General features: G+C 40.6%; 1 protein-coding gene across 2 annotated transcripts in view; it reads left to right on the top strand.

Annotated features, from left to right (window-relative positions):
* Positions 1–22,012, top strand: part of PPP6R2 (protein phosphatase 6 regulatory subunit 2) — a 92,863-nt gene that overhangs the window by 60,974 nt on the left and 9,877 nt on the right. The window contains exons 10-23 of one of the 2 annotated variants that reach the window (XM_032182168.1): positions 60–212; positions 864–1,067; positions 1,730–1,794; positions 5,796–5,911; positions 6,848–6,933; positions 7,280–7,360; positions 8,983–9,080; positions 11,742–11,799; positions 13,293–13,420; positions 14,274–14,449; positions 16,000–16,162; positions 16,591–16,679; positions 17,962–18,169; positions 21,225–21,248. In XM_032182168.1, the coding sequence (XP_032038059.1) occupies positions 60–212; positions 864–1,067; positions 1,730–1,794; positions 5,796–5,911; positions 6,848–6,933; positions 7,280–7,360; positions 8,983–9,080; positions 11,742–11,799; positions 13,293–13,420; positions 14,274–14,449; positions 16,000–16,162; positions 16,591–16,679; positions 17,962–18,169; positions 21,225–21,248 (1,649 nt within the window). The remainder of the gene's footprint in view (positions 1–59; positions 213–863; positions 1,068–1,729; positions 1,795–5,795; positions 5,912–6,847; positions 6,934–7,279; positions 7,361–8,982; positions 9,081–11,741; positions 11,800–13,292; positions 13,421–14,273; positions 14,450–15,999; positions 16,163–16,590; positions 16,680–17,961; positions 18,170–21,224; positions 21,249–22,012) is intronic. The other variant, XM_032182179.1, reaches the window with a different exon arrangement.

Genomic DNA, 22,012 nt, shown 5'->3' with positions numbered 1-22,012 from the left:
TATATACTAAAGGGAATGTTGATCTCTGTTGAGGTTCTCAATATCTGTTTCTCTGATAGAAAACAGCAATCCTAACTACAATTGGTGTCTTGGAAGAGCCACTGGGGAATGCTCGTCTTCACGGATCTCGTCTAATAGCTGCTCTGCTTCACACAAACACTCCCAGTATTAATCAGGAACTATGCAGACTCAGTACCATGAATTTATTACTTGTGAGTAATACAGTATGACACTGCAAACGGTGGGGGGGAAACGGCTTCAAACCGAGAGCGTTTTTACTTTCCCTTTCATCTGTTTAGTGCAAGGTCGTTTGTTTCATGTGTGCCAGTCACATTATTTCCCTAATCTGCCGAAAGAAGGAGCTTTTGTAATACAATTACGGTTGCTTAATATGTTGAACCAAACATCTTGCTTCAAGTTTATTGTTACAAGAGTTCAGTAGTGCGTACGCCAAATAGTCTGGTTATTGAGAAAGCTCGGGGACGTTGTGGAGACAGGCCTCATAATGCTGAGAGCTGACTGCCATTATAAGCAGGACAGTCTTTCAGAAAATTATTTTTATACTTATAAATTTTGTTAATATTTTTCACTCACGGAATAGCTAACATTATTTTCAGTGTTCCTGTGTTACAAGAGCCCTACCTGTCGATGAGGTCGTTTCCGTTGTGCTCAGTTCATAGCTAATTATGCATCAGAGCAGAGAGCACTGAGCACACTCAGATATAAGTGGATCCTAAATTCTTTTTAGTGTAATTGCTGATTAAACAATTACTTGAGCAGTGTTCTAATATCATTTGATTGTTAAAAATGGGAAAGTGTATTTAGAATGATTTTTAGTTTGTTTGTTTCTCGTTTTATTCCAGGACTTATTTTTTAAATACACATGGAATAACTTTTTGCATTTCCAAGTGGAATTGTCCATAGCAGCTATTCTCTCACACTCTGTGCAAGAGGGAAAAACAACTACTAATGACCTAGAAAGCAAAGAAGAGGTGCTGAATGGAAACGTGGCCACAGAGAACTTAGAGGCTCCAGAAAACAATACCGAGAATATCATGGTTACTCATGTAAGTCTGGTCATGTCACCTGAGAATTTTAGACTGATTGATTCAGTCTGAATATGCATTAGCAGGGGAATGATGTGATGAACTGTCCGAGAGCACGGAGTTTATTTAAAAGTGTTTGGATATAACTTGGTTCTGCCGGTTCTGGTTGGAACTGTATTTGCTTTTGTAAATTTGTTTTTAGCATTTGGTTACTAGGAAACATACCACCCATCACATTTAATTGGCTTGTGAATTCCTTCTAATTTTTTTATAAAGATGCATATAAACTTTGGACAAAAAAAAGAACCGTTATAGTAACTACAACTAACTAACCACATTTTAGCTTCTCTATTTTGGCCCTAATGATGGAAACATTTTGTTGTATTTGTAAAGTGACAACAATTATTCCTACTTTGGGGCTTGTGAAGCTCAAAACCAGACTGAAGATGTTTATATGTTTTGCTGTTTTCCATGGATCCTCTGAGAAAAAAAAAAATGAGAAAGAAGAAACTTGAGCTTTTAAGAAAGATAAGTGGTGAACTTTAAGTTCTTGTTCAGTAGGAGTGAAGGAATGAGTGAAAGTAACTCTAGTTCAGTACAGGCTTCCTAAGGCATGAGTATTTCTTTGGCAAACTTTTGAAATGTTCTTCCTCTCTCTCTCTCTTTTTTTTTTTTTTCTCTAGTTGTTCCAGAAATGCTGCCTAGTGCAAAGGATATTGGATGCCTGGGAAGCCAATGACAAAATACAGTAAGGGATTTGGGGTTCAGAAGGCCTTGTTCCAGGGCTGCAGATGTTGAATATTCACTTGAAATATACTTTCAATTATTTGGATTATTTACAATTTAATGGTGTATGGATTTTGATTATGATTTGGGATTTCAACTATTTGCATGTTAAAAACCAAATTCACCAGATAGGTGTAAAATGTGAAAGCATGAATGTTTTTATTGTTTACAACATTTCAACCCAAATACACAATGTGCTTCTTTCCTGCTTTGTCAGAAAATGTTACATAGCATTTTAACTTTTTCTTCCTTTTTTTTTCTTTTCATAAGTGCATAATCATATTTCTCTAGAGTGAGCAGCTGTGTAGAAACTGAGATGGGCAAGCTTATTTGCCCTAGATTGCACATTTAATATTCTAACTGTATAAAATGCTTAGATTCAGACACCTCCCACCAGACCCTAAACATTTCCAGAGATGGGGCACCCCCAGCTCCTCTGGGCAGCCAGCACCAGGGTCTCACTGCCCTCATAGTAAAGAATTTCTTCTTACATCCAACCTGAATTTCCTCTCCTTTAGTTCAAAGCCATCCCCCTGCCCACACACAGTCCTCACCCCTCACACACAGTCCCTCCCCAGCCCTCCTGCAGCCCCTTCAGCCCCTGGCAGCCCGCTGGGAGCTCTCCCTGGAGCCTGCTCCTCTCCAGGCTGAGCACCCCCAGCTCCCTCAGCCCCCCAGCAGAGGGGCTCCAGCCCCTGCAGCACCCTCCTGGCCTCCTCTGGCCTCGCTCTGCCCCGTCCCTGTCCTGCTGCTGGGGCCCGGAGCTGAACACAGGCTCCAGGTGGGGTCTCAGGAGGGCAGAGCAGAGGGGACAATCCCCTCCCTGCCCTGCTGCCCACGCGGTGCTGGTGCAGCCCAGGGTACGGGTGTTTTGGGGGCAGTAGGCACACATTGCTGGCTTTTGCTGAGCTTCTCAACCACCACCCCCAGGCCCTTCTCCTCTAATGCTGCTTTCATGCTGATTGGTGTAACAACTAAATAATTAAAAACAAGCAAACAAAAAACCACCACACAGATTGAAGTGAAAGTATTACCTATACTCTGGTTTCTTAGCCCATCTGAATGTTTTGGTCCGTTCTCCTTGTTTTTCTCTCTTTATAGCTTCAAAGTTCACTGTAGTCCCACTCTATTTTAGGCTCGTTGTCAGGCCTGCAACCCCTTGGGCAGTTGATAACAGATTTTGCTGATGGTTTTATTGCACAGCTGTCATAGTGCACAGCTTTGGAGGCAGCAGAAATATCTGTGGTTCCTGCTTAAGAGTTTTCCTCATTAAATTAGATGGGGAGTAGGACTCATGCATATTTCATGGCAAACAGTTCCAGTCACCACGCTGCAAAGAATCTTAGTGGTGAAAATAAATACTGGGCTAACAGAGAGGTATCTCAGATGATGTCCCTTAAGAAGTTTGAGTTCATACAAAGATAATTATATGCGCTTGATGAGGGGATGGGATGAAGCCCTAGGACCCCCAGGGGCAGAGGTTCCAAGCTGAGAGCTTGGGAGCTAATTCTTAAAAATCAGCAGAGAGAATGGTGGTAATGTGTTCTCCTGTTGGAACGTGGAATTTCTCTTGGGGTTCTCCTGGTTTTAGGTGTTCCCTGCATTTTTGACTTTGTAACTGCTAGAACTTAACTTCTACATGCGGCACGTAATTATTTTACTGCAGTACATTTGCCTCAGTAGTTAGAATTTAAAATAGGTAAATTCTGGTCATCAATACGAATTTATAGGAAACAGCAGCTTACTGCAGCACTTTTCTTTTTTCCTTCTTATTCCTGTAAGCGTAGAAACCACCAAGCGTGGTGTGGTTGATAGCAGTTTATGACGGTGTTGAAATAAAAGTTAATTATACATGCTTGCTGTGTGCATTCCAGCAGTGAGTTAAGGACTGCTCAACTCAGAAAGAAAAAAGCTCGGTTGGTCCTCCCAGAGCACAGCATCTAAGACAGATGCAGTATTGCTGTAGGCTGCTTCTGTCACCACGTACTTTAAATTTTTGAGAAAGCCAAGCTTGCTGAAAAAAAACATGCATTTTTACAGAGAGAAACAGGAGAGTGCTGCTGTTCCGGGGCTGCATGCCTTCACCCCGTCTGCCGGCAGGCTTTGTCCTCCAGAGCTCTCGTGGGGGTGTTTGGCACAGCCTTTAGGAGGTGCAGGGGGATTTGCAGCTAGGTGTGCCCGCGTGTCCCTTCGTGTGCTGCACCCACCGCCTGCAGCTGCCCTGGTGCAAGGGGGCTCAGGTCTGGGGCACCGGGGCACCCAGCAGCTCCTGGGCTGGGACTGGGGCTGTCTCCTGCTGGGCTGGGTGCAGAAGAAATGGCCTTTTGCATCCAAAAGTCTGTAGCTTAGCACTGAAAACTCATTTGCAGGTGTTAACTTTTATTTGAATAGTTCTAAACCCTGAATTCGGGGTGCAGGTTAGAGGGCTGTCCTTGGTGCAGGAACCTACACACCATGACAGTTGGTACTGGGGGTACTGGGTTTGGGGACTGGTGTTTGGTGTGGGTACATGCAGACAGGTGTTTGTTTGTTTTCTTCCCAAAAGATCTAATCTCCTCACCTGCTATGTTCAGCTCTAGCACTAGGGGAAAGACCGAGATGATTTCAGTAGAAACTTTTCAGATGTTGAGGAGGTGATGACTGCACTTTCCAAGAGGGGCAGGGATCATAAAGAAAACCAAAAGTTTGAAAATGTTGCTGTAACTGCATGTTGCCACAAGGAGCTGATGCTGGCTGATGGCTTTGCTCTGTTCTGTCAGCTGTGGCTGCTACACACAAATCCCCAGAGCAAGGACAGAGAAGAACTGACATGAGCACAGGACACCAGCTCAGAATTAATTCCCATGTATTTAGTGCCTTCCCTCTCCCAAGGAAAAATGGAATTCCTTATTATGTGCTGGCTCTGTTAACATCTAGGAAAGAAAGCTTAGTTGTACAGCTGGAGACCTAGTTAACATTAGCTGGAAACTTCCTGTCATGCTATTCATGAGGGTTTTATTTTATTTACTTTATTTCCGACCCCCCAGTTTTATTCGTGGTTGCTTGAGTCAACCTTGCATACACCTGTGCTGCGTAGAGAAATGATCATTTCTGAACTTAGCTTCAGTATCTGGCATACTTTAATGTATGTAATGCTACAGCCAAGTAGCAGCGTTGTGTCTAGGAGCTTTGCCTGAGCTTATTTTCAGCACCTGCCAGTTTAAGACCAGAAATGCTGCTCTAAACATGGTGCTGTGAAATTCCTCGCCAGTGGTCTACCACTGGTGTTTCCATGTTTCTTCCCAAATAGTTTACATACTGTGGAAAGTGGAATTATTGCAGGCCCTTCGTGCTCAGATTTTTGGATTCCTTCTTTGCTATCCAGTGAAGGAGAACCAGTGCTAACTCAGAGTGGCTTAAAGACTGCCTGGGCTTAGTGTTGGCTTCTTAGGGCTTTGGTAAGAGAGAAAACGCGTGGCTGCAGATAAGTCTCTTCTGTTCTCTTGAATTCATCTGCTAAATACTTCAATTGCAAGTAAAGCTCTAAAGCTTTTTTAGTAGGAGGGATGTAAATTCTTACTGCTGCGTTTCCATTATTGAAAATTATAACCAGAATATTGAACTCTGCATTCATCTTTAAAGGTACTGCGTTACCTTAAAGTTTAAGCCACTTACAAAGAGTGTGCAGTGCATTCAGAAATGGACGAATAATCTCTTCCTCTTGATACATGCAGAAATGCAGAAGGGTTCATTTGTTCTGAGTAAACTCATCCTGTGCCCTGCCTGCATGAATGCAGAGTGCTCCTGCTGCTTCGGAGCTGCAGCGTCTTTTATGTTAACGCTGCTTGTAGTAACGCTTGCATATGTCAAACTACTGCAGCAGTGGGAGCTCGCAGCGTTTCTGGGTTATGAAATGGGTTATGACTGTGACCATCTGACTCTCGGTGTCTGGTTGTGTTGCTACTGGCTGTTCTCTCCTTGCAGGGCAGAAGGTGGAATGAGGCGAGGCAATATGGGCCACCTCACCCGGATAGCCAATGCTGTGGTACAGAACATGGAGAAGGGCCCCATGCAGACTCAGATTAGCGAGTTCATTAAAGGTATAATCTCCTTTCTCCATTCCATTGTTTTTTCCTTAATTAAATAATCTTTGCAGGCCTTTTGGGAAAGTTTTACTGTATTGTATTACATGAGGGTCCCTTTTGTAATGAAAAGGATTGCTAATTAAATATCACAAATCCCCATAATTTAAAAAAAAAAAAAAAGACCAAATTCAGTTGCTCCTTGTTTTTATACACTCGTGTCAAAGCTGTTGGAACTTTGGTTTTGTAACCAGAGGCTGGAGGTAATCTTTTTGTGCTAAAGAATGCTTCTTTTCATGTGGATTTTTACGTACTTCCTATGAGTGCTGGTTTACAGCATTCTAGGGTGATGTTTATAGCTGGAGTTTATATACTTCCTTATTGTTAGACCTGTCTGAGAGGAGGAGAGAGACAAGAGTAAGTGATCACACAGGCCCTACCCCTCCGCTGTGTCAGAGACATTCATGCTCTTTCCATCATATCTTCACTGGACTTTTTTTTGAGAACTAATTTTATCTGAGAGCTTTTGTGTGAGAGAAAATAAGATTTTCCATCTGCATCTATTAACAGAAACAGTGACTACAAACATGACTTGAATTTCCATTTTTGACTTCTCATGAGCATATCAAACAGTGTAGTGACTTGGTTTGTTGTCATATCTACATTAAAATTGATAACTTCAAAATATTTCAGTAAAGGCTGAAAGTTTCACAAGTCAATGTTATTTCTTTCCACTGTTTTGCTGTGCTGAGTCTGGCTGGGATGAAGTTGACTGTCTTCATAGCCCATACAATGCTGTGTTTTGGGTTTGCACTTACACAGTGCATCACTTAGCTCACCTGCAGGTCTCTGTGTCTGCCCAAAGGCTGCCAGGTAACCAGTGGGACTGACTCACTGGCTTTGAGCCTTTCTCTTTGAGTTGTGGTAATCTTTTTGGTGACCTTTGTTTTACAGAGCTGCCTGAAGACTGCAGAGGGAGATGGGAGAGTTTTGTAGAAGAGACGCTGATGGAAACAAACAGGAGGAATACAGTGGATTTGGTGAGAACAGTGATGTTGTGCATACTTCAGATAGGCCTGCTCTCTTCTGGAGTTTCTTTAATAAAAAAGAAGTGATAGTGCTGTTTTTTTTCTTCTTGATTACATGCAGTATGCTTTCAAGGACAGAGTGTCTGTAAACATATATGTACATTTATACGTATACATGTATATATATACTCCATAATAGTTCAACTAGCAGCAGCTCTCATTTGTGTTGGTAAACTCCAGTCCATGCTTCTGTGTCATTCACTGGGACAGTTTCTGCCCTCTGGGGAAGAATTAATTTTCGAATTAAAGTATTTGAGCTTTCTTAACTTTTCCTTGTCCTTATTTTTTCTTCTTTCAGGTGAGCACTCACCATCTGCACTCTTCCAGTGAGGATGAAGATATTGAGAGTGCTTTTCCCAATGAACTTTCTCTCCAACAGGTGAGTTCACAACGTGTTTTTCACTGTTGCCGGGGAGTTTCCTTCTCTGATTCTTCTTAAATCCTTCCTGTTATAGAGCAGCTTTGTAAATTTTACTCTCGGTGTGTTCAGCTCTTAAGTGTTTTTCCAGTATTGTTACTTAAGTGGCCGGCTTCAATCTAGACTCCAGTTGGGAATAAATTTGGCTCAGACTGCATCCAAGTCCCAGAAACATGATGTCTCTTAAATTCCTGTGAGACATTGCATATTTCTTTCTCTTTCCTGGTTCTCTGCACAGTAGTGGGTTGAGTCATCCTGGTGTAGGAGGCAAACTGTGGCATAGTGGTGTAGTTCCCAGCCAACAAGGTAGTTTGCATCACCCACCTGCATTAGAATTGGAGCTGGTAGGGGGGTTCTGCTTCCTCTTGAGCTATACTGACTTCAGTTAAAGATTGGAAGAGCCATACTAACATGTTAGCAAGTAAAGATCATTAAACAGTAGCAGTAAGAGCAGTAAAAAGCCTCAACTTAAGGAGAAATGGAGGAAATCAAAGCGATTTAGCAAAGACATCAGTCAGGATCCTCAAAATTTGGTGAAGGGTCATCAAATATTTGCAAGCTGCTTTTCAGGATGAAGAATTTAGGCAATCTCCTCCCCACCATTTTTGATGCTAAAAACATGAAGAGCGGTAACAGAAAATAGAAGTTTCAACATGTTCAATCTGAAATCTAGCTAAAGGTTAAAAAGAGCTGAAAAAGTTTATTCTTTTGTCCGAATACTCCAACTGGTTACACTGACATTACAAATACTTTTCTTTTCCTGTGCTGATATTTATAATGCTCATTAAAAAAAAAAAAGGAAATTGCATTGTTTTTGTGAAAAAATTGTCTTTTATTGTGAGAAGTATTAATAAAAATATTGACAGGAGCTGGCAGAACTCCTCAGACAGGAATGTGGGTACTTCACATCACCTGCGGTGGAGTCATGGCAAAGTCCTGCTGTGTTTGAATTTCTTAGCTGTAGCTGGAGTGGGCCAACTACAGAATTCAGAATTATCCTCCAAATAGGAGGAGTGATCTGACAAATATACAATGCATATGAGCAAGCATAAGATTCTGTTTAGAGGCAGAATCAATCCTTTTCATATGTAGAGAATGAGACATGGATGAGTAGGCAAGAGTGTGACCAAAAGAATATCTGGGCAATTATCCTGCATGCAGGCTGAAGAGCAGAGGACCCAAGCTGCAGTGGGAAACCAGAAATACCTTCTCGATGTCCATTATGGGTTTAAGTTGCTGCAAGGTAAATTTCATGTTCATCAGGGGAAAACAAACAAATGAATAAAAACCAGTACAATGTTCTTTGTATAACACAGAGAATAATGAAACCAACAAATGATTTCCTAGAAAAAAGTCATAACTCTCTTTGGAAGAAGTTAAGAGTAGATCAGAGAAGCATGTGTCCAGGACTTGTAGAAGTTTGTTTGGTCTTGCTTTGACAAAGGGGATTGGAGTAGGTGATTTCTCAAAGTTCATCAGTTTGCTGTTATTTTAGTGCTTTCTTAGAAAATGTGTTTTCAGCCAGCTTAACTGAATATCTCTGGACACCTATCTGATAGCTCTTTTTGGGTTCCATTGCTCAGGCCTTCTCTGAGTACCAGATCCAGCAGATGACAGCCAACTTCGTGGATCAGTTTGGCTTTAACGATGAGGAGTTTGCAGACCAGGATGATAATATAAAGTAAGTTTATAAAACTTCAAGAGGCTTATGTTGAGCATTTAAGCCTCTTTGCATCTAAGCTTTCTTCGTGTGGTTCAGGTTTTAAAATGAAGCTCACTGTACACCTTCTTTGGTTTGAAACAAACAGAAGACTGGTCAATGGCCTGGAAACATCTGACAATTTATTCACAGTTGCTCTTTTTATATATCTTAATAGATATTTATTGATATTTTTTTTTCTGATCTACAATGTCAGTTGTATATTTAAGGAAAAATACTTATTCATTTTGACGAGTAACACTTTAATAAAACATGCGATTATTACCCAGCCATATCCTAGAATAAATTTAGCTGCACAAAAAGCAAAGCATTAGAGTTAACTCTAGGGAATTATACAGATATTTGCCAGTGGCATTAAGTCTTTATTGAAAGTAGGAGTAAAAGAGTGGTGTTCTGATAAAGTCCACAGAACAATTAGCCATTTTTCACTTATGAATATGGAAATGTTTCTAAGGCAGGAAAAAATAATTGTTAAAAGAAGGAAGATTTGTGGATTTAGTTTTACATGACTTGCTGAATTCAGTGTTTAAAAGTCATGCTACTTTTATAGAAGAACTGCTGTAACACAATTAAAAATGCAACTTGTCTTCTTACCTCAAAAATCCAAGCTAAGGAAGTTATTGGGAGTGCAATTATCCTGATTGTCCATACTGGAGAGCTGTAACCATTTAGTATTACATTTATTGTCAGAACGGTGCTCCAGGAGGATACCCAGCATGGCATTCAGCTTCTCAGCTTTGCCCATTCACTTTCATCTCGTGCAGTGTTTGTTTCAATCACAAGAAGTATTTGTCCAAGGTGACAGGGAGGGATTATGTGGTAGTACCTGCTGTACATAATGTCCTGAGGGTTGATACTCATAGGCCAGCAAATGTTGGGGTCTGCTGTGCAAAACCTGCAGGATCCTGGTGTGCTGGAATTCTGACTGAAGCAGGAAGCTTTTAGCACAGAATGCTCTGGGCACACCTTATTGCTCTGTGGCTGCTCCAGATTTGTTTTATTGAGGATTCTTTTGCTGGTCCTGCAAAGACCATATTTTTAGCAATTACTGGGCTCTGTGAAATACCTTAAATGAAATGACAATGTAGAAATAGTTTAGCTGCTACTGAGTTGCTTTCAAGCATGAATCAAAGTAGCTTGTCCTGATGGCCTTCCATTTTTGTTAGCTCTGAGAGTCTGAGGGCATTACAGTCTCAGGAACTCCATCATTGTGTTTGCCAGACAGTTGGAAGCTGTAATTCTAATCTGGAGGAAGGTTTTAGAGCCCATCTTTCCTTTCGGAGCACTGTAGATGTCAAGATGTTCAATGAGTCTAATAAGTTCCAGACTAGAATGAGAGATTTCTTTGAATATGGGTTACTTAGTTCTGTACATTAAAAATAAAAAGTCTTACCAGACAACATCAAATATTGAACTTGTGTGTAAGTGGAAAGGAAGGGTTAAATTATATGAATAGCTGCTGAAGGAAACTAATGTACTTACAGAATGTGAAACTGAACAAAGTCTGTAACAGATGTGCGAGACTTCTTCATATTTGCAATTGGAAAGGAGAATATACTACAAAACTGTTCTGGTGCTGAGCCTTCCGTGAATGGTGCTCTGCGTCATTTGTTTTTCCAGCTGTTGAAAACTTTGATAGTTAACTTTAATATTTTAAGAAGTATTAATCATGCTTCCATGTCCTGGTGATTTGCAGAACAATGGTTTTTACTAATCAGTCTTCTTTAAAGGAAAATAACACTGTCTGAATGTAGAGATAACTAGATGCAGTGGAAAAACATTGCATGGGCCCAAATTGTGGTGGTAGGTTGGAGTTTTTTGACCTGTAGCACCCTCTGCTGTTCTTATAATACACACACAGGTCCAGATCGGAAATTGGGTTATTTAATGATTTTTTGCTTGATTTTTTTTGACTTTGCTTGTCTTAGTAATGCATCAGAGGTGTTGAGCCACTGTGTACTCTAAGATTCCCTGAGGTTCTTGTAATTATGTTAAAAACAGTCAGGTGTAGTCCTTTGAGGATATTTCTGGATGTATGCCCACCGTGCAGCATTCAGTCCCATCTTTGGGTCTTGCCTCATGCTGAGGAACCTAATGAAATTCTTGGTGAATGTAGTACAGGCATCCGGAGCAGTTGGATGCAGCTCTTTCTGTTTTTAATTAATTATTACTTTAGTTGTTTTGTTTTGTTTCTTTTTGTATAAGCTTTGATTCAGCTGGAGCGATTCAGTGAAAAATCTGAAGATGGCCTTTACACTGCATAAGTAATATAAGAGCTGCAAAATAACAGCCAGACATTGCTGTGGTAGCCATGAAAACTCAAAATACCTTATCAGCAAGATAATGCCAAAGGTTCCACTCAGGTATTGAATCAGACCTAGGAATGAATATCATACATTTAAAAAAAATATATTCAAAAATATGAAGTGTTCTTTCATCTCAAGGAAAGGAAACGATTGCATTTAATACAGCAGAGAATATTGAGGGAACAAGCACAGAAGGCAGTGAGTGTTATATGAAGTGTCTCTGTGGTTAGATGTCTCCTGGACTTGTGCTGGGGCTGGAAAAATGCTGTTTGTTATTCTGTGCTGTCACTGAAGCTTCTTTCCCTTCTTTTTGCAGTGCTCCTTTTGACAGGATTGCAGAGATAAACTTCAATATAGATGCAGATGATGACAGTGTAAGTGGGTATTTGGGGATATTTATTTAACAGGATGAATTCTGGCAAGTTAATTCATGCTTGAATCAGCTGTTGTTATTTTGAAATTAAAATAATTGTTAGGTTGTTTTGGTAAAAGGTGCCCTGGTAGCTGAGTCCAGTTAAGGAACTCGGGGCATTAAATGCACCCTTGTAGAATTCCCCTACGTTTTATTGCTTTGATGAGGATCCCCAAAAGTAGCACCCTTTACACTGGAGGAATCTTTCTCTCTCTGCAGTGTGATTCTGTTGTCCCTATTTTCACTTTGATAATCTTTCCATACACCAATCAAGAAAATATATAAATAGAGAACTGAGTTTCTTATAGGTCGAAATATTGCCATGCTGTATCTTGCCTTTTGTGTTTTATTGACCAAAATCAGTACTTACTGAAGAAGCTGAGTAGTGGCTTAAAAGAGGTGATTCGAGGCTCATCTGTCCTGACTGAAGCTTGTTTTAGACAATACTAAGACTTAGGTTTCCTTGGTCTTAACATACTTTCTTTTTCACTCAAACGGTAGTATGAAGAGTTTTTCTTCCCCCTTCTGGCTGCAATAGGCAGTGCTCTATAGATACAGAAAGTTTGAGTTCTTCATGAAACTGCCAGCTAAGTCTGCAGCCACCAGTTGTTATTGATAGGCTTATCTTAGCTTGGGAGTGGGTTTTTTTGTTTTGGTTTGGTTTTGGTTTTCCCCTAGTGTGTGTGATGGAATTCTAATACAGCTGTTGATGTGCACTGTGCACCATCTGGAAGACAGCATTATCCCTTAATTCAGAGATCCCAGAAAGCTCAAATGGGCAGATCATTTGTATATTTAGAGGGAAACCTCACTTTACCATTGTCTGAAAAACTGCCATTTCCAGACTGGAGGATTATGTGCTTTGAAGGGTGGGTGTGTGTGCATGAGTTAATTATCATCATACTTAGAACTTCCCTGTAATTCTGTCAAGAAGAATGCACTCACTGAAACAAATTGTGTTTCAGTGAGTTCAGTGAGAAACAAATTGTTTCAGTGGATTTTTAGCCCAAGTGGGACAGATTGCATCGCTTTAATCTCTCAGTTCCAAGCTGGTCAGTTTGTGAATCTATTCTTAAGGAAATTCTTTCCAGCCCTCATACTACCGTGACTTTATATCCCTACCACAGTGAGGGATGCAAAGAGATTCATATAATAGAACAGCTATGAAGCAATGTGCAGGAGTTCCTCCTACTTTGGAAGTATTGTAGGGTGAGACTGTTCTGTTCCTTTCTTGATGTATCATGGGCTTGCTGCTTCTGTACCATGCTGTTATTACTCTTGCACATCGGAGCATTGCTTGTTACACAGCTTGGGATGTAAAATCAAATAAGCACCAACACCTTCATGGTACTAGTTGTGTACAAATGCTGGTTTATGGACTTGCTTATAATCTAAGTTCTTGTTTCTGTCTCCAAAGAGTGAGTGGAATTTGATTTCTTTATAATACTGTTTCAGCCCAATGCTTCCCTCTTTGAAGCCTGCTGCAATGAACGAATCCAGCAATTTGATGACAATGAGGAGGAAGAAGATATCTGGGAAGAGAAGGAGATAACCTATGCAACACAAGTTAAATCAAGAACACGGTAAGGTGAAAATGAAAGATCAATTTTTTTTCCAAATGCTATGAGACTGTACATTTCAGTTAAGTATATGCTTAATTGTTTGTTATTTATGTGCTGTGAAACCTTTTTCTGGAATAAAACAGTGCTTTACATGTTACACTTCTGAAAAAAGAGCTGATGATTTGAATGTGAAAAGATAAAATTTGAGGGAATGCGATGACAGAAGCACCTAATCAGTGATTCCACTGTCAAAGGTTTAAAAAAAATAAAAACTCAGTTTGAAATACTTAGACCCCACTCCTTCCTCATGTTGGGACAATGCTGAAAGCATTGTAAGACTGAGGATAATAGACAGAATATCCTTTTTCAAAATGCCAAATAAAGAAAAATAATGTTTTGCGTAATGAGTGACGTCCCATGGTGCATCTCTGTCACTGCAAATCATTTACAAATGTTAATCCTTTGATATAGTCAGTTACTAAATAAAGTCACGTCTCTAATTGCAAGTCTGAAAATATAATCAAATGAGACAGAAAAAGTGGTCAAGACCTTGATGTCTGTTTGCCTAGCATTAAAAAATGGGTTGTCTTGCTAATACACACAGTTGATACCAAACCAGCATTCCTCTCATTTGCTACTGTTTTGTCTGTTCATATCAGTCTCCAGCCCAAATATGTTGCTGCAGTTTATTTCTGATTACAGCTCTGCAGATGCATTTTGACAAGCAAAGTCCTTAGGGTCTTCAGTGGAAATATCTAAGAAGTGCCCACTATGAGTTGACAGTTTTTACTTTCTGCCTGGGGCAGGGAGGAAGCAGCTGAAAGATGAACTGAATGATGTCAGGGTTTTTCTAATTCTAAGTTCTGTGATACAGGTTTGGAGCATCTCAGACCTCAGAGAGCTCATCAAAAAGTGATCTTGAGAATGGAGATCATGATGGTAGTGTGGACTCAGAAGAAGAAGAGGAAACAGAACAGCAGGTGCCTCCTTCCTCAGCAAACAGCAACAAGAATAATGTTTCTGAGCAGAAAGATTCAGACTCTTCTGAAGGTAAAGAGTTCAAAACAGCATCATCCCATTTGAAAAATTCCGTTTAAAAACCGGGATGAGATCTGTATCACCTCATATGAGATCTGTAATCATCTCTGTGGAATAGCACTTTGCAGACTGCCTAGTTTCAGTGGCTGTTCTGTATTTCCACCTGCATAGATGAGAAGTGTGAATTTCAGTCTTCATTTTTTGCCTTTAAAACATCAGTGAGATTGAGCCATGTCCAGCTTCTCCAGAGTAGCAGTGTGCTGCTTCAGTTACACTAGGACAACCACAAAGGTACAAAAGCAATAATAATACAAGGTACTTTAGTGTGAAAACTAATGAATAAAGTATTAGTAGAGGAGCATGTCCTCCTTACAATATATTAGGAGAGTTTTGTACAGAGCCTTGCTGAGTATCTCCACACCCCCTGTATCTTCCTTTTCTGCCACATTGCTCTTCTAGTTTCAGTTTGCGTGTTGTAAAACCGTTCTTAGTGCCTCATGGAAGACTGTAGGTAGATTTTTCCCATGCCACGATACAAGTGATGCTGTGTAACTTCGTGAGGCACACAGTGTTGTCAGCAGAACAAATTCAGCCAACAGAAGTAAAGGGACACAAATGTTTTCCCAGAAGTTCCTTGTTCTCTGCCTGTGGTGCAGTACCTGCTGTTGGTGCAAATCTTTTCTGTTTAAAAAATGTTTATTTTTCTAGATGATATCTTTGTATTAGTAACTATAACCCATTTTTATTCCTGTAATCAGTTTTATACAGCCATTTAGTAGTATCAGATATTTTCCATTTTTATTAGAAAGAACTAGTATAAATGACACAAATGGCAACCCTGTGCCTGATGTACATCAGAGTAGCTACCCATTCGGAGACTTTGGTTCAAATTTTGGTTCTAATTTTGAGTGAGTGTAGGTTAGATGGGTCTCTCCCTCTCGGAGTTTTGTTACATGCAGATCAGTTTGTATGACAGTCTTCTGCAATCTGTTCTTTTTCTTAAGAGTAGATAATGAGAAATGCTTATTCAAAAATTATTATCTGTAGGAATAAAATATTCTAATGAATAGTGAGCAGACTAGGATCTTAGAAACAGTATTATACTCTTAGTTTTACTTCAGATCACTTTTATGATGATAAATGTTTTAATCCATGTATTACTTCCTTACCTGTAATTCCAGAATTAAACAGTTAGTGATTGAAATGGGTGAAAATCTTGCCACTTAGGTTTTGACAAGAAATGAAGGTACTTGCACAGAGTTCATTTGAAAAGCACCAGTACAAAGAGTGAAGAAATTCATAAAGTCATTTTTCTTAATTAATGCTTCTCTATTGTGGATAACATTAAGATTTATCAGAAAAGGGATCTGGGAGCTACTTGTCTGTAACCTGTGAGACAGACAGCTTCCTGATGGCATTGAAGGAGTGCCATTGGGTGGACTCTTTTTTTATTTGTCTCTGGGATCTCGTTGGAGTGATCCAAATCACTTTGGAATGCTTTTAGGATGGCTGAAGATTCTGAAAATTCAGCTGAGTCCCAGTGGGTTGTTTTGTGTGTGCAGGGTCTGGATGGACAGCTGTGTTTGAGCCCGTGAACTCAAAGCCCCCCACCCCCTGTGTTGCCATGGATGTTGGATCAAGTGTATGGGATTCAGCAGCCCCGGAGAACACCACGCCAGAGGAGAAAGGATGGGCAAAGTTTACAGACTTCCAGCCTTTCTGTTGGTAAAAGAGGCATAAATTCTTTGCATTTCTTTCTAACTTCTGAATAAAAAAATACTGTAAATATGTTTTGATGAAATACAATGATTGTGATCTTTTTTTTTTTTTCTTTCTCCTCCTTCCTTTCCCTTTGCTGCCCCTTTTGTTTTTTCATATTGTGTGAGTATTCTGGCTCAGGGCATCATCTTTCCCTTTGCCTTCGAGTGCTTCTAACTGGTGTTAGCATGCAGTATGATGCAGCAGTGCTGTGTGTGCTGTAACTGCTGCTACACTGGGACTACGAAAACAGTAAATGAAGTTTGTAAAAAGTTCTAAGTATTTATGTAAGAAAAGAGCAGTGCTCTAATTCTAAGCCCTTCTTTCAGGGATACTTAGAAGCACAACCAGGATATCTGTACTTCATTCTCAACATTTTTTTTCCCTTACTTTAGCTCAGAATCAGGTCCACGATGCAGTTCTCCTGTGGACACAGAAAGCAACGATTCAGAGGGAAACCCGAAGCAGAGTCAGGACAAGAACTGTAAGTGAGAATGTTACAAGGCAAAACAAATATATTGTTTAAGCTGTTTGAAATACTGCATGGCATACTGAGTCTACTGGGAAGAGCTTCCCTCCCCTGCTGTCTGCCTTATCTTACTTGACTTAGAATCATAGAATCATAGAATATCCTGAGTTGGAAGGGACCCTTAAGGATCATCAAGTCCAACTCTTGACACCGCACAGGTCTACCCAAAAGTTCACTTGACTCTTTTGTACAGAGATCAGCCTATGAAAACAGTAACTCAGAACCCTGAATATTTTGGGGGATAATACTTTTCAACAAGCAGAAGATGAAGTTTAAGTTAGGAAGAGTTGATGTCACAGAGACAATTCATTTGTAAACTGTTGAAAAACCCTATTTTTAACTGGATACTTGATTATAAAATTACCAAAAAATAAAAGGTTACCGTGAGTTATCTTACAGGTAATTGTACCAGGTCTGTTGGTTAACTTCAGCCTGATTTCTTTCCTCATCCCTTCTGTGGAAGGAGAAATAAAATTCCTTGGTGTAACTAAACCAAGGTTTTGTCTGTGGTTAAAACGGAGAGGTGGATAATGCTGGAATGGACAGCACAGTGCACTTCTCTGCTGCGTGCATTTTCTGGTGTACTCTTCCAGCTGAATTCAAGATTGATTCAGTTCAGCAGAGCTCAGATAGCAGGTGATGACTGCTTTGTGTATGCACATTTTTAAATCTGCCCAGATAGTGCTCATCAGTCAGACACGGTGTGAAATCAAGCTAAGTGAACATCTGATACCAACTTGGGGAAGAAAAACACCTTCTGAGACTGCAGCACTTCTTTTCCTCTTTCCTGAGAGGAAAGTCCTTGCCAGGGTGCTTGTGGAATTCAAACCAGTGAACACTTCAGAAAGAACAGATAGCTAAGTGTTCCAGTAAGGACTTCTCAGAGCTAAGCTGCAGTCGGCTGGGGTCCCAAGGACTGTCCTAATCCTCCTCTCAGTCATCACCTTTTGCATGCTTTGCAAAGAGTGAAGAAAACAGTCTGCTCTGCAGCGTGTACTAAAATCGGACGTGAGGTGGCAGGACTTTCTCGATGGAGAACACTGATCCGTGTTTTCTTCTTTCCTTACAAAAACAATGTTGTGTGCTGTCAGTGCGGGATCTGCACAGAAACCCTTGTCTCAAAACTGGCAGTAGCTGTGAACGCTCTGTTTGCATCCCGGTAGTTGGCGGGGTCGTGCTGCGGAGTGGTTCCTGAGGTGGTGTTGGTTGTGCAACGCGAGCTGTTTGCTTCTCTCAGTCAGCGCTGCCTCGCCCTGCGTTTGGAACGTCTGCGTTACGAGGAAGGCGCCGCTCGTGGCCTCGGACAGCAGCTCCTCCGGCGGCTCGGACAGCGATGAGGAGGACGACAAAGCCGACGTGGTCACGGAAACCATCAGCACAGGCTCAGGCCAGGAGACCATCAAGCTGACCGTGGATGCTAAGAATGAGAAGGCAGTTTTCACCAGGTGCGAAAGGAATCACCTTGGGGTGGGGTAGATCTCTGCTTTTTCCTGTGTTCCCAAAGTCCTGCGTGATGATGGCTTACAGCTTTCTTGTCCCAGGCATTCTGTTCTAATAAAATGCTTAAAACAGGCTCATTTTAAGAAACCTTTGGCTCATTTTAGCCACCAAGCCATGTCACAGAAGCATCTCCCATCTGTCCGTCTCGCTGCCCAGGAAGTTTAGGCCTGGCCTGGTGGCAGGGATGCCAGGTCAGATTGCACAGAGGAATCATGCAAAGCCTCAGATGATGGGGAGTACAAGGTCTGACATGGAACCAGTGTGCTGTTTTGCAGGGAGATCTGAATGCCTCAAGCTGCCATTTTTCTCTCATTCTCAAAGTAGTACACGATAAACAATAAAAGATAAATAGTACAAGGTGTCCCCAAAAGATATGTCAGTTCCTGAGGTCAGTTTTTTGGGCAGCAATTTGGTTGGAACTGCATGTGCTCAACTCCAGCCTGCTCTAATGATTTGAGAGTAGAAGTTGCTTTTGCAAAGAGTAGGCACCTATTTCACCTTGGCACGTCAAGAAATATTACCCAATTTTAATATACATGTTTGTTTTTTCTTCATATTCCTTACAGATACATAACCTGTGTAACATGCTCTAGGTGACCCTGCCTGGGCAGGGGGGTTGGACTGGATGGTCTCAGGAGGTCCTTTCCAACCTCAGCCCCTCTGTGCTCCTGTGATAGGTTGGGGTACAATTTAGCTAGCTGCAGTTCCTGTATTTTATGCATATAACTCAGGAACAGATACGTAGTTTTTAAGATGCTGTGGTTATGTGACTTTTTTAGATAGTTAACTCAAGCTGCCTGGTGTGTGTACAGACTCCAGCAAATAGCTGCTGGGAGCTAAAAAGCAGTGGCTCAGCGAGCAAGTGAAATTACAGAACTAAGTAAAATTTTGTGAGGAAGTAAACCAAAGGTTTAAGCAACCCTGAATTTAACTTTAATAACTAGACTGTTTTTTAATTTTTGATATCCGCTTCAAATGGCCTTTGACTCTTCATTCTTGAAGTGAGTGAGATTCCAGAGATTGCTTTGCTTACAGTGGTTGCATCTGAAGAGCTATTTGGATAAATGGAGCTAGTTTGTATGCATAGGGATGGCATGGCCAAGCAGACTGGCTTCATGAAAAATGAAAAATGAGAAAAATAAGAATACTGCTTGCTGTGCTAGAAGCAGCCTCTCCTTTTCCAGTTTTCAGTTTTTATTGTATGTAATTAAATCCATTGGCATTTGCGTCTAAAACAAATTCTGTGCTCCAGATGTTTTTCCTCTCTGAATACATGGTGTGTTTGAGTTGTTTTACACATGTAACTATCTGTCTTGATTCTCAGTAGCAGTATAAATCTTATTTGGCACAGTCTTTCATTTATTGCTTAGCAGGGATAGGGATTTTTTTTTTTTAATTTGGCTAGCTAGCTGTTGTAGGCTGTATCTGCTGTTCCAAGCAGTGCAATTACAAATGTTTTTCTCTCTAAATAAGCGTATGTATCTTGAGTACTGTCAGTAAGTACAAGGCTTCCAGAACCTGCTTGGTTTTGCATGATTGCAGTTCTACAAAAGTAATTCCATTTTGGCAAAGAAAGTAAATACTCGAATAACCACAGACTCCACTTTAAAGGTGTCTGTAGCTTTCCACAACTACAACCACAGCCAAAAACAAAAATAGAAGCTGTGGGAAGACAGAAACCTGTTGCATAGATTGTGATTTCAGCTGCTCCAGATCTGTTTAGTAGATGAGTTTCTTACAGTGTAGGAATTGCTGTATTGACCAGTGACGATAGTAGAAACTTCTGATATCCACAACTCCCCCAAACCAATCTGTCTTCTGCTGGAGCAGGTGCAGGTAAACTCAAATGGCCAGTAGAGAATATACTTATTTCTTACCATGTTCCCTAATGATTCCAAGTAAATTAACTGTACTAAACATTTAAGAATATTCTAGGTTGAATACGTGGTTCTTGATGGCTTTCTAGAAGCAAAATTTCAGTTGTGTTACAGCCTTGTGCTGCCCCACCTCCAGTATTGGATGCGGAGAGTTCTAGGTCCGGATACCTGCTTTGGCTTTGGCGAGTCCTTTTGGTATAAAGTTTCAAATTTGAGCGACTCAATCTGTTTTTAAGCATGTGCTTAAAACATAGTTATTTTTCTTTTCCCCAGAAGTACTCAGCTTGTAACAAAGCACATTCCTGTTCCTGTAGAAACAAGTCTAGAAACAAGTCGTTCTTTTTTTTTTTTTTTTTTTTTTGCCCCCCTCTAGTCTTTTCCCAGTACTGAAATCAGTACAGTGAAGATCTTTAATATTCCTTGGAGCTCCCTAAGGACTCTGTAGTTTCTATGGTCACCAAGGTCATGAAAGCTCCAGATGTTCCAGTACCTGCCTCTAAATGCACTCCATGCTCATGGTGTTATTATTACTTGCTGATGCTTCTCTGCCTGCCCACACCACCCCGAACATCAAACTCCAGATAGTTAATGATTTCTCCTCACATGGCCTGGTAAAAACATCCCTCATGGCAGGTTCTGCTTAAGGTAGCCAGTAAAATGAGTCGTAGCTTAAAAATCACATATAAAGAAGATGTTTCAGATGTAGTTAGCTAACTTCCCAGATCTGATTTACACAGTAGTTTCTTGTGAAAAGTAAGTAGTTTGGTAAAAGTTCTCTCACTAAGGAGCTTCCAGTACTGCTAAATCTCACAATTTGATATCTTACGGATTTGTGTGTTGGGCTTGAGAAATACGCTTTTTATGGTGTATTGAATCTTCTACTTTTTATATGTTGATCTGAATTTTATGTGGGAAACGTGGTGTTCAGTGACTGTTCCCTTTGAATGAGCCTTCTGAATGTCCCTGCGTATTCACCTGGAAGGAACCCCAGTCGGAGATAAGGTTGCAAAGTTAACTCATTTGTCTGTTTTTTCATCAATCTTTACTGTTTTCTTCCTTTCTTTGCTCTCTTTTGTTTCTGCCTCTCTTGCCGCCTTTCTCTCTTGCTGTGGGTATTGCTCAGAGTATTTAGACCTGCAGTCAGAGGGTATGTATGACGGCGACGTGCTCAGGGTTCCAAACATCCACCTGACAAGTAGTCGCTCCCGTTAGCTACTTACACTGGGCTGGAAAAAAGAGCTGTTGGACCATTGGGAAAGAAAGCTCATCTTTTCACAATCAGATCAAGCAGATCCTGGAAATAATATGCTGAAATAACTAACAGAATCGGAGGTTGTGTGTAGTCCCTTGTGAAAGCATGCGCACAGTCAGCATATCCGTTAATGAAATGTGCAAATGCAAATGTGGTGTTCACTCATTCCATGCATCGTGTGTCCTTGAGCTTCTGCCGTTCCACCTGTTTGTGAGCTCTTTCTGCAAATAGGAATTTTTTATTATGGTTTTAAAGGAAAGTTCACGCTCGGTTCAGGATGACCATAAGGAAGCTTTGCTGACTGCTCTTTGCTAACGCACCCACTGCTGGAATCGCTGCCTGCGTTAACTGGGGGCAGGGATAAAGTCTCTTGGGACTTTCTCACACCACCACTAACAAATATTTTTGTTTTACTTGGATGCTGTAATATGCCATGAAATAACACTAGGTATGTTTTCCAATTTTATTTATTCTATTTTATTTTTTAACAGAGTACTTATTTTTTCTGATGTTTGCTTTCTGTTCTAAATTGTGGGTTCTTAATAATTATTTTCAAAAAATCATTCATTTAAATGATGTTTCCCAGCCACTGTTTAGACTAGCAAGACTTTGATGTAATTTCTGGATGAGATCAGAGACAAAAAGAGAAAGTCACTGTG

This window comes from Aythya fuligula, chromosome 1 (genome assembly GCF_009819795.1).
Source record: "Aythya fuligula isolate bAytFul2 chromosome 1, bAytFul2.pri, whole genome shotgun sequence".
NCBI classification, from domain to species: domain Eukaryota; kingdom Metazoa; phylum Chordata; class Aves; order Anseriformes; family Anatidae; genus Aythya; species Aythya fuligula.
Note: the sequence above shows the minus strand (reverse complement) of the source record. Positions and strands in the feature narration are given on the sequence as shown.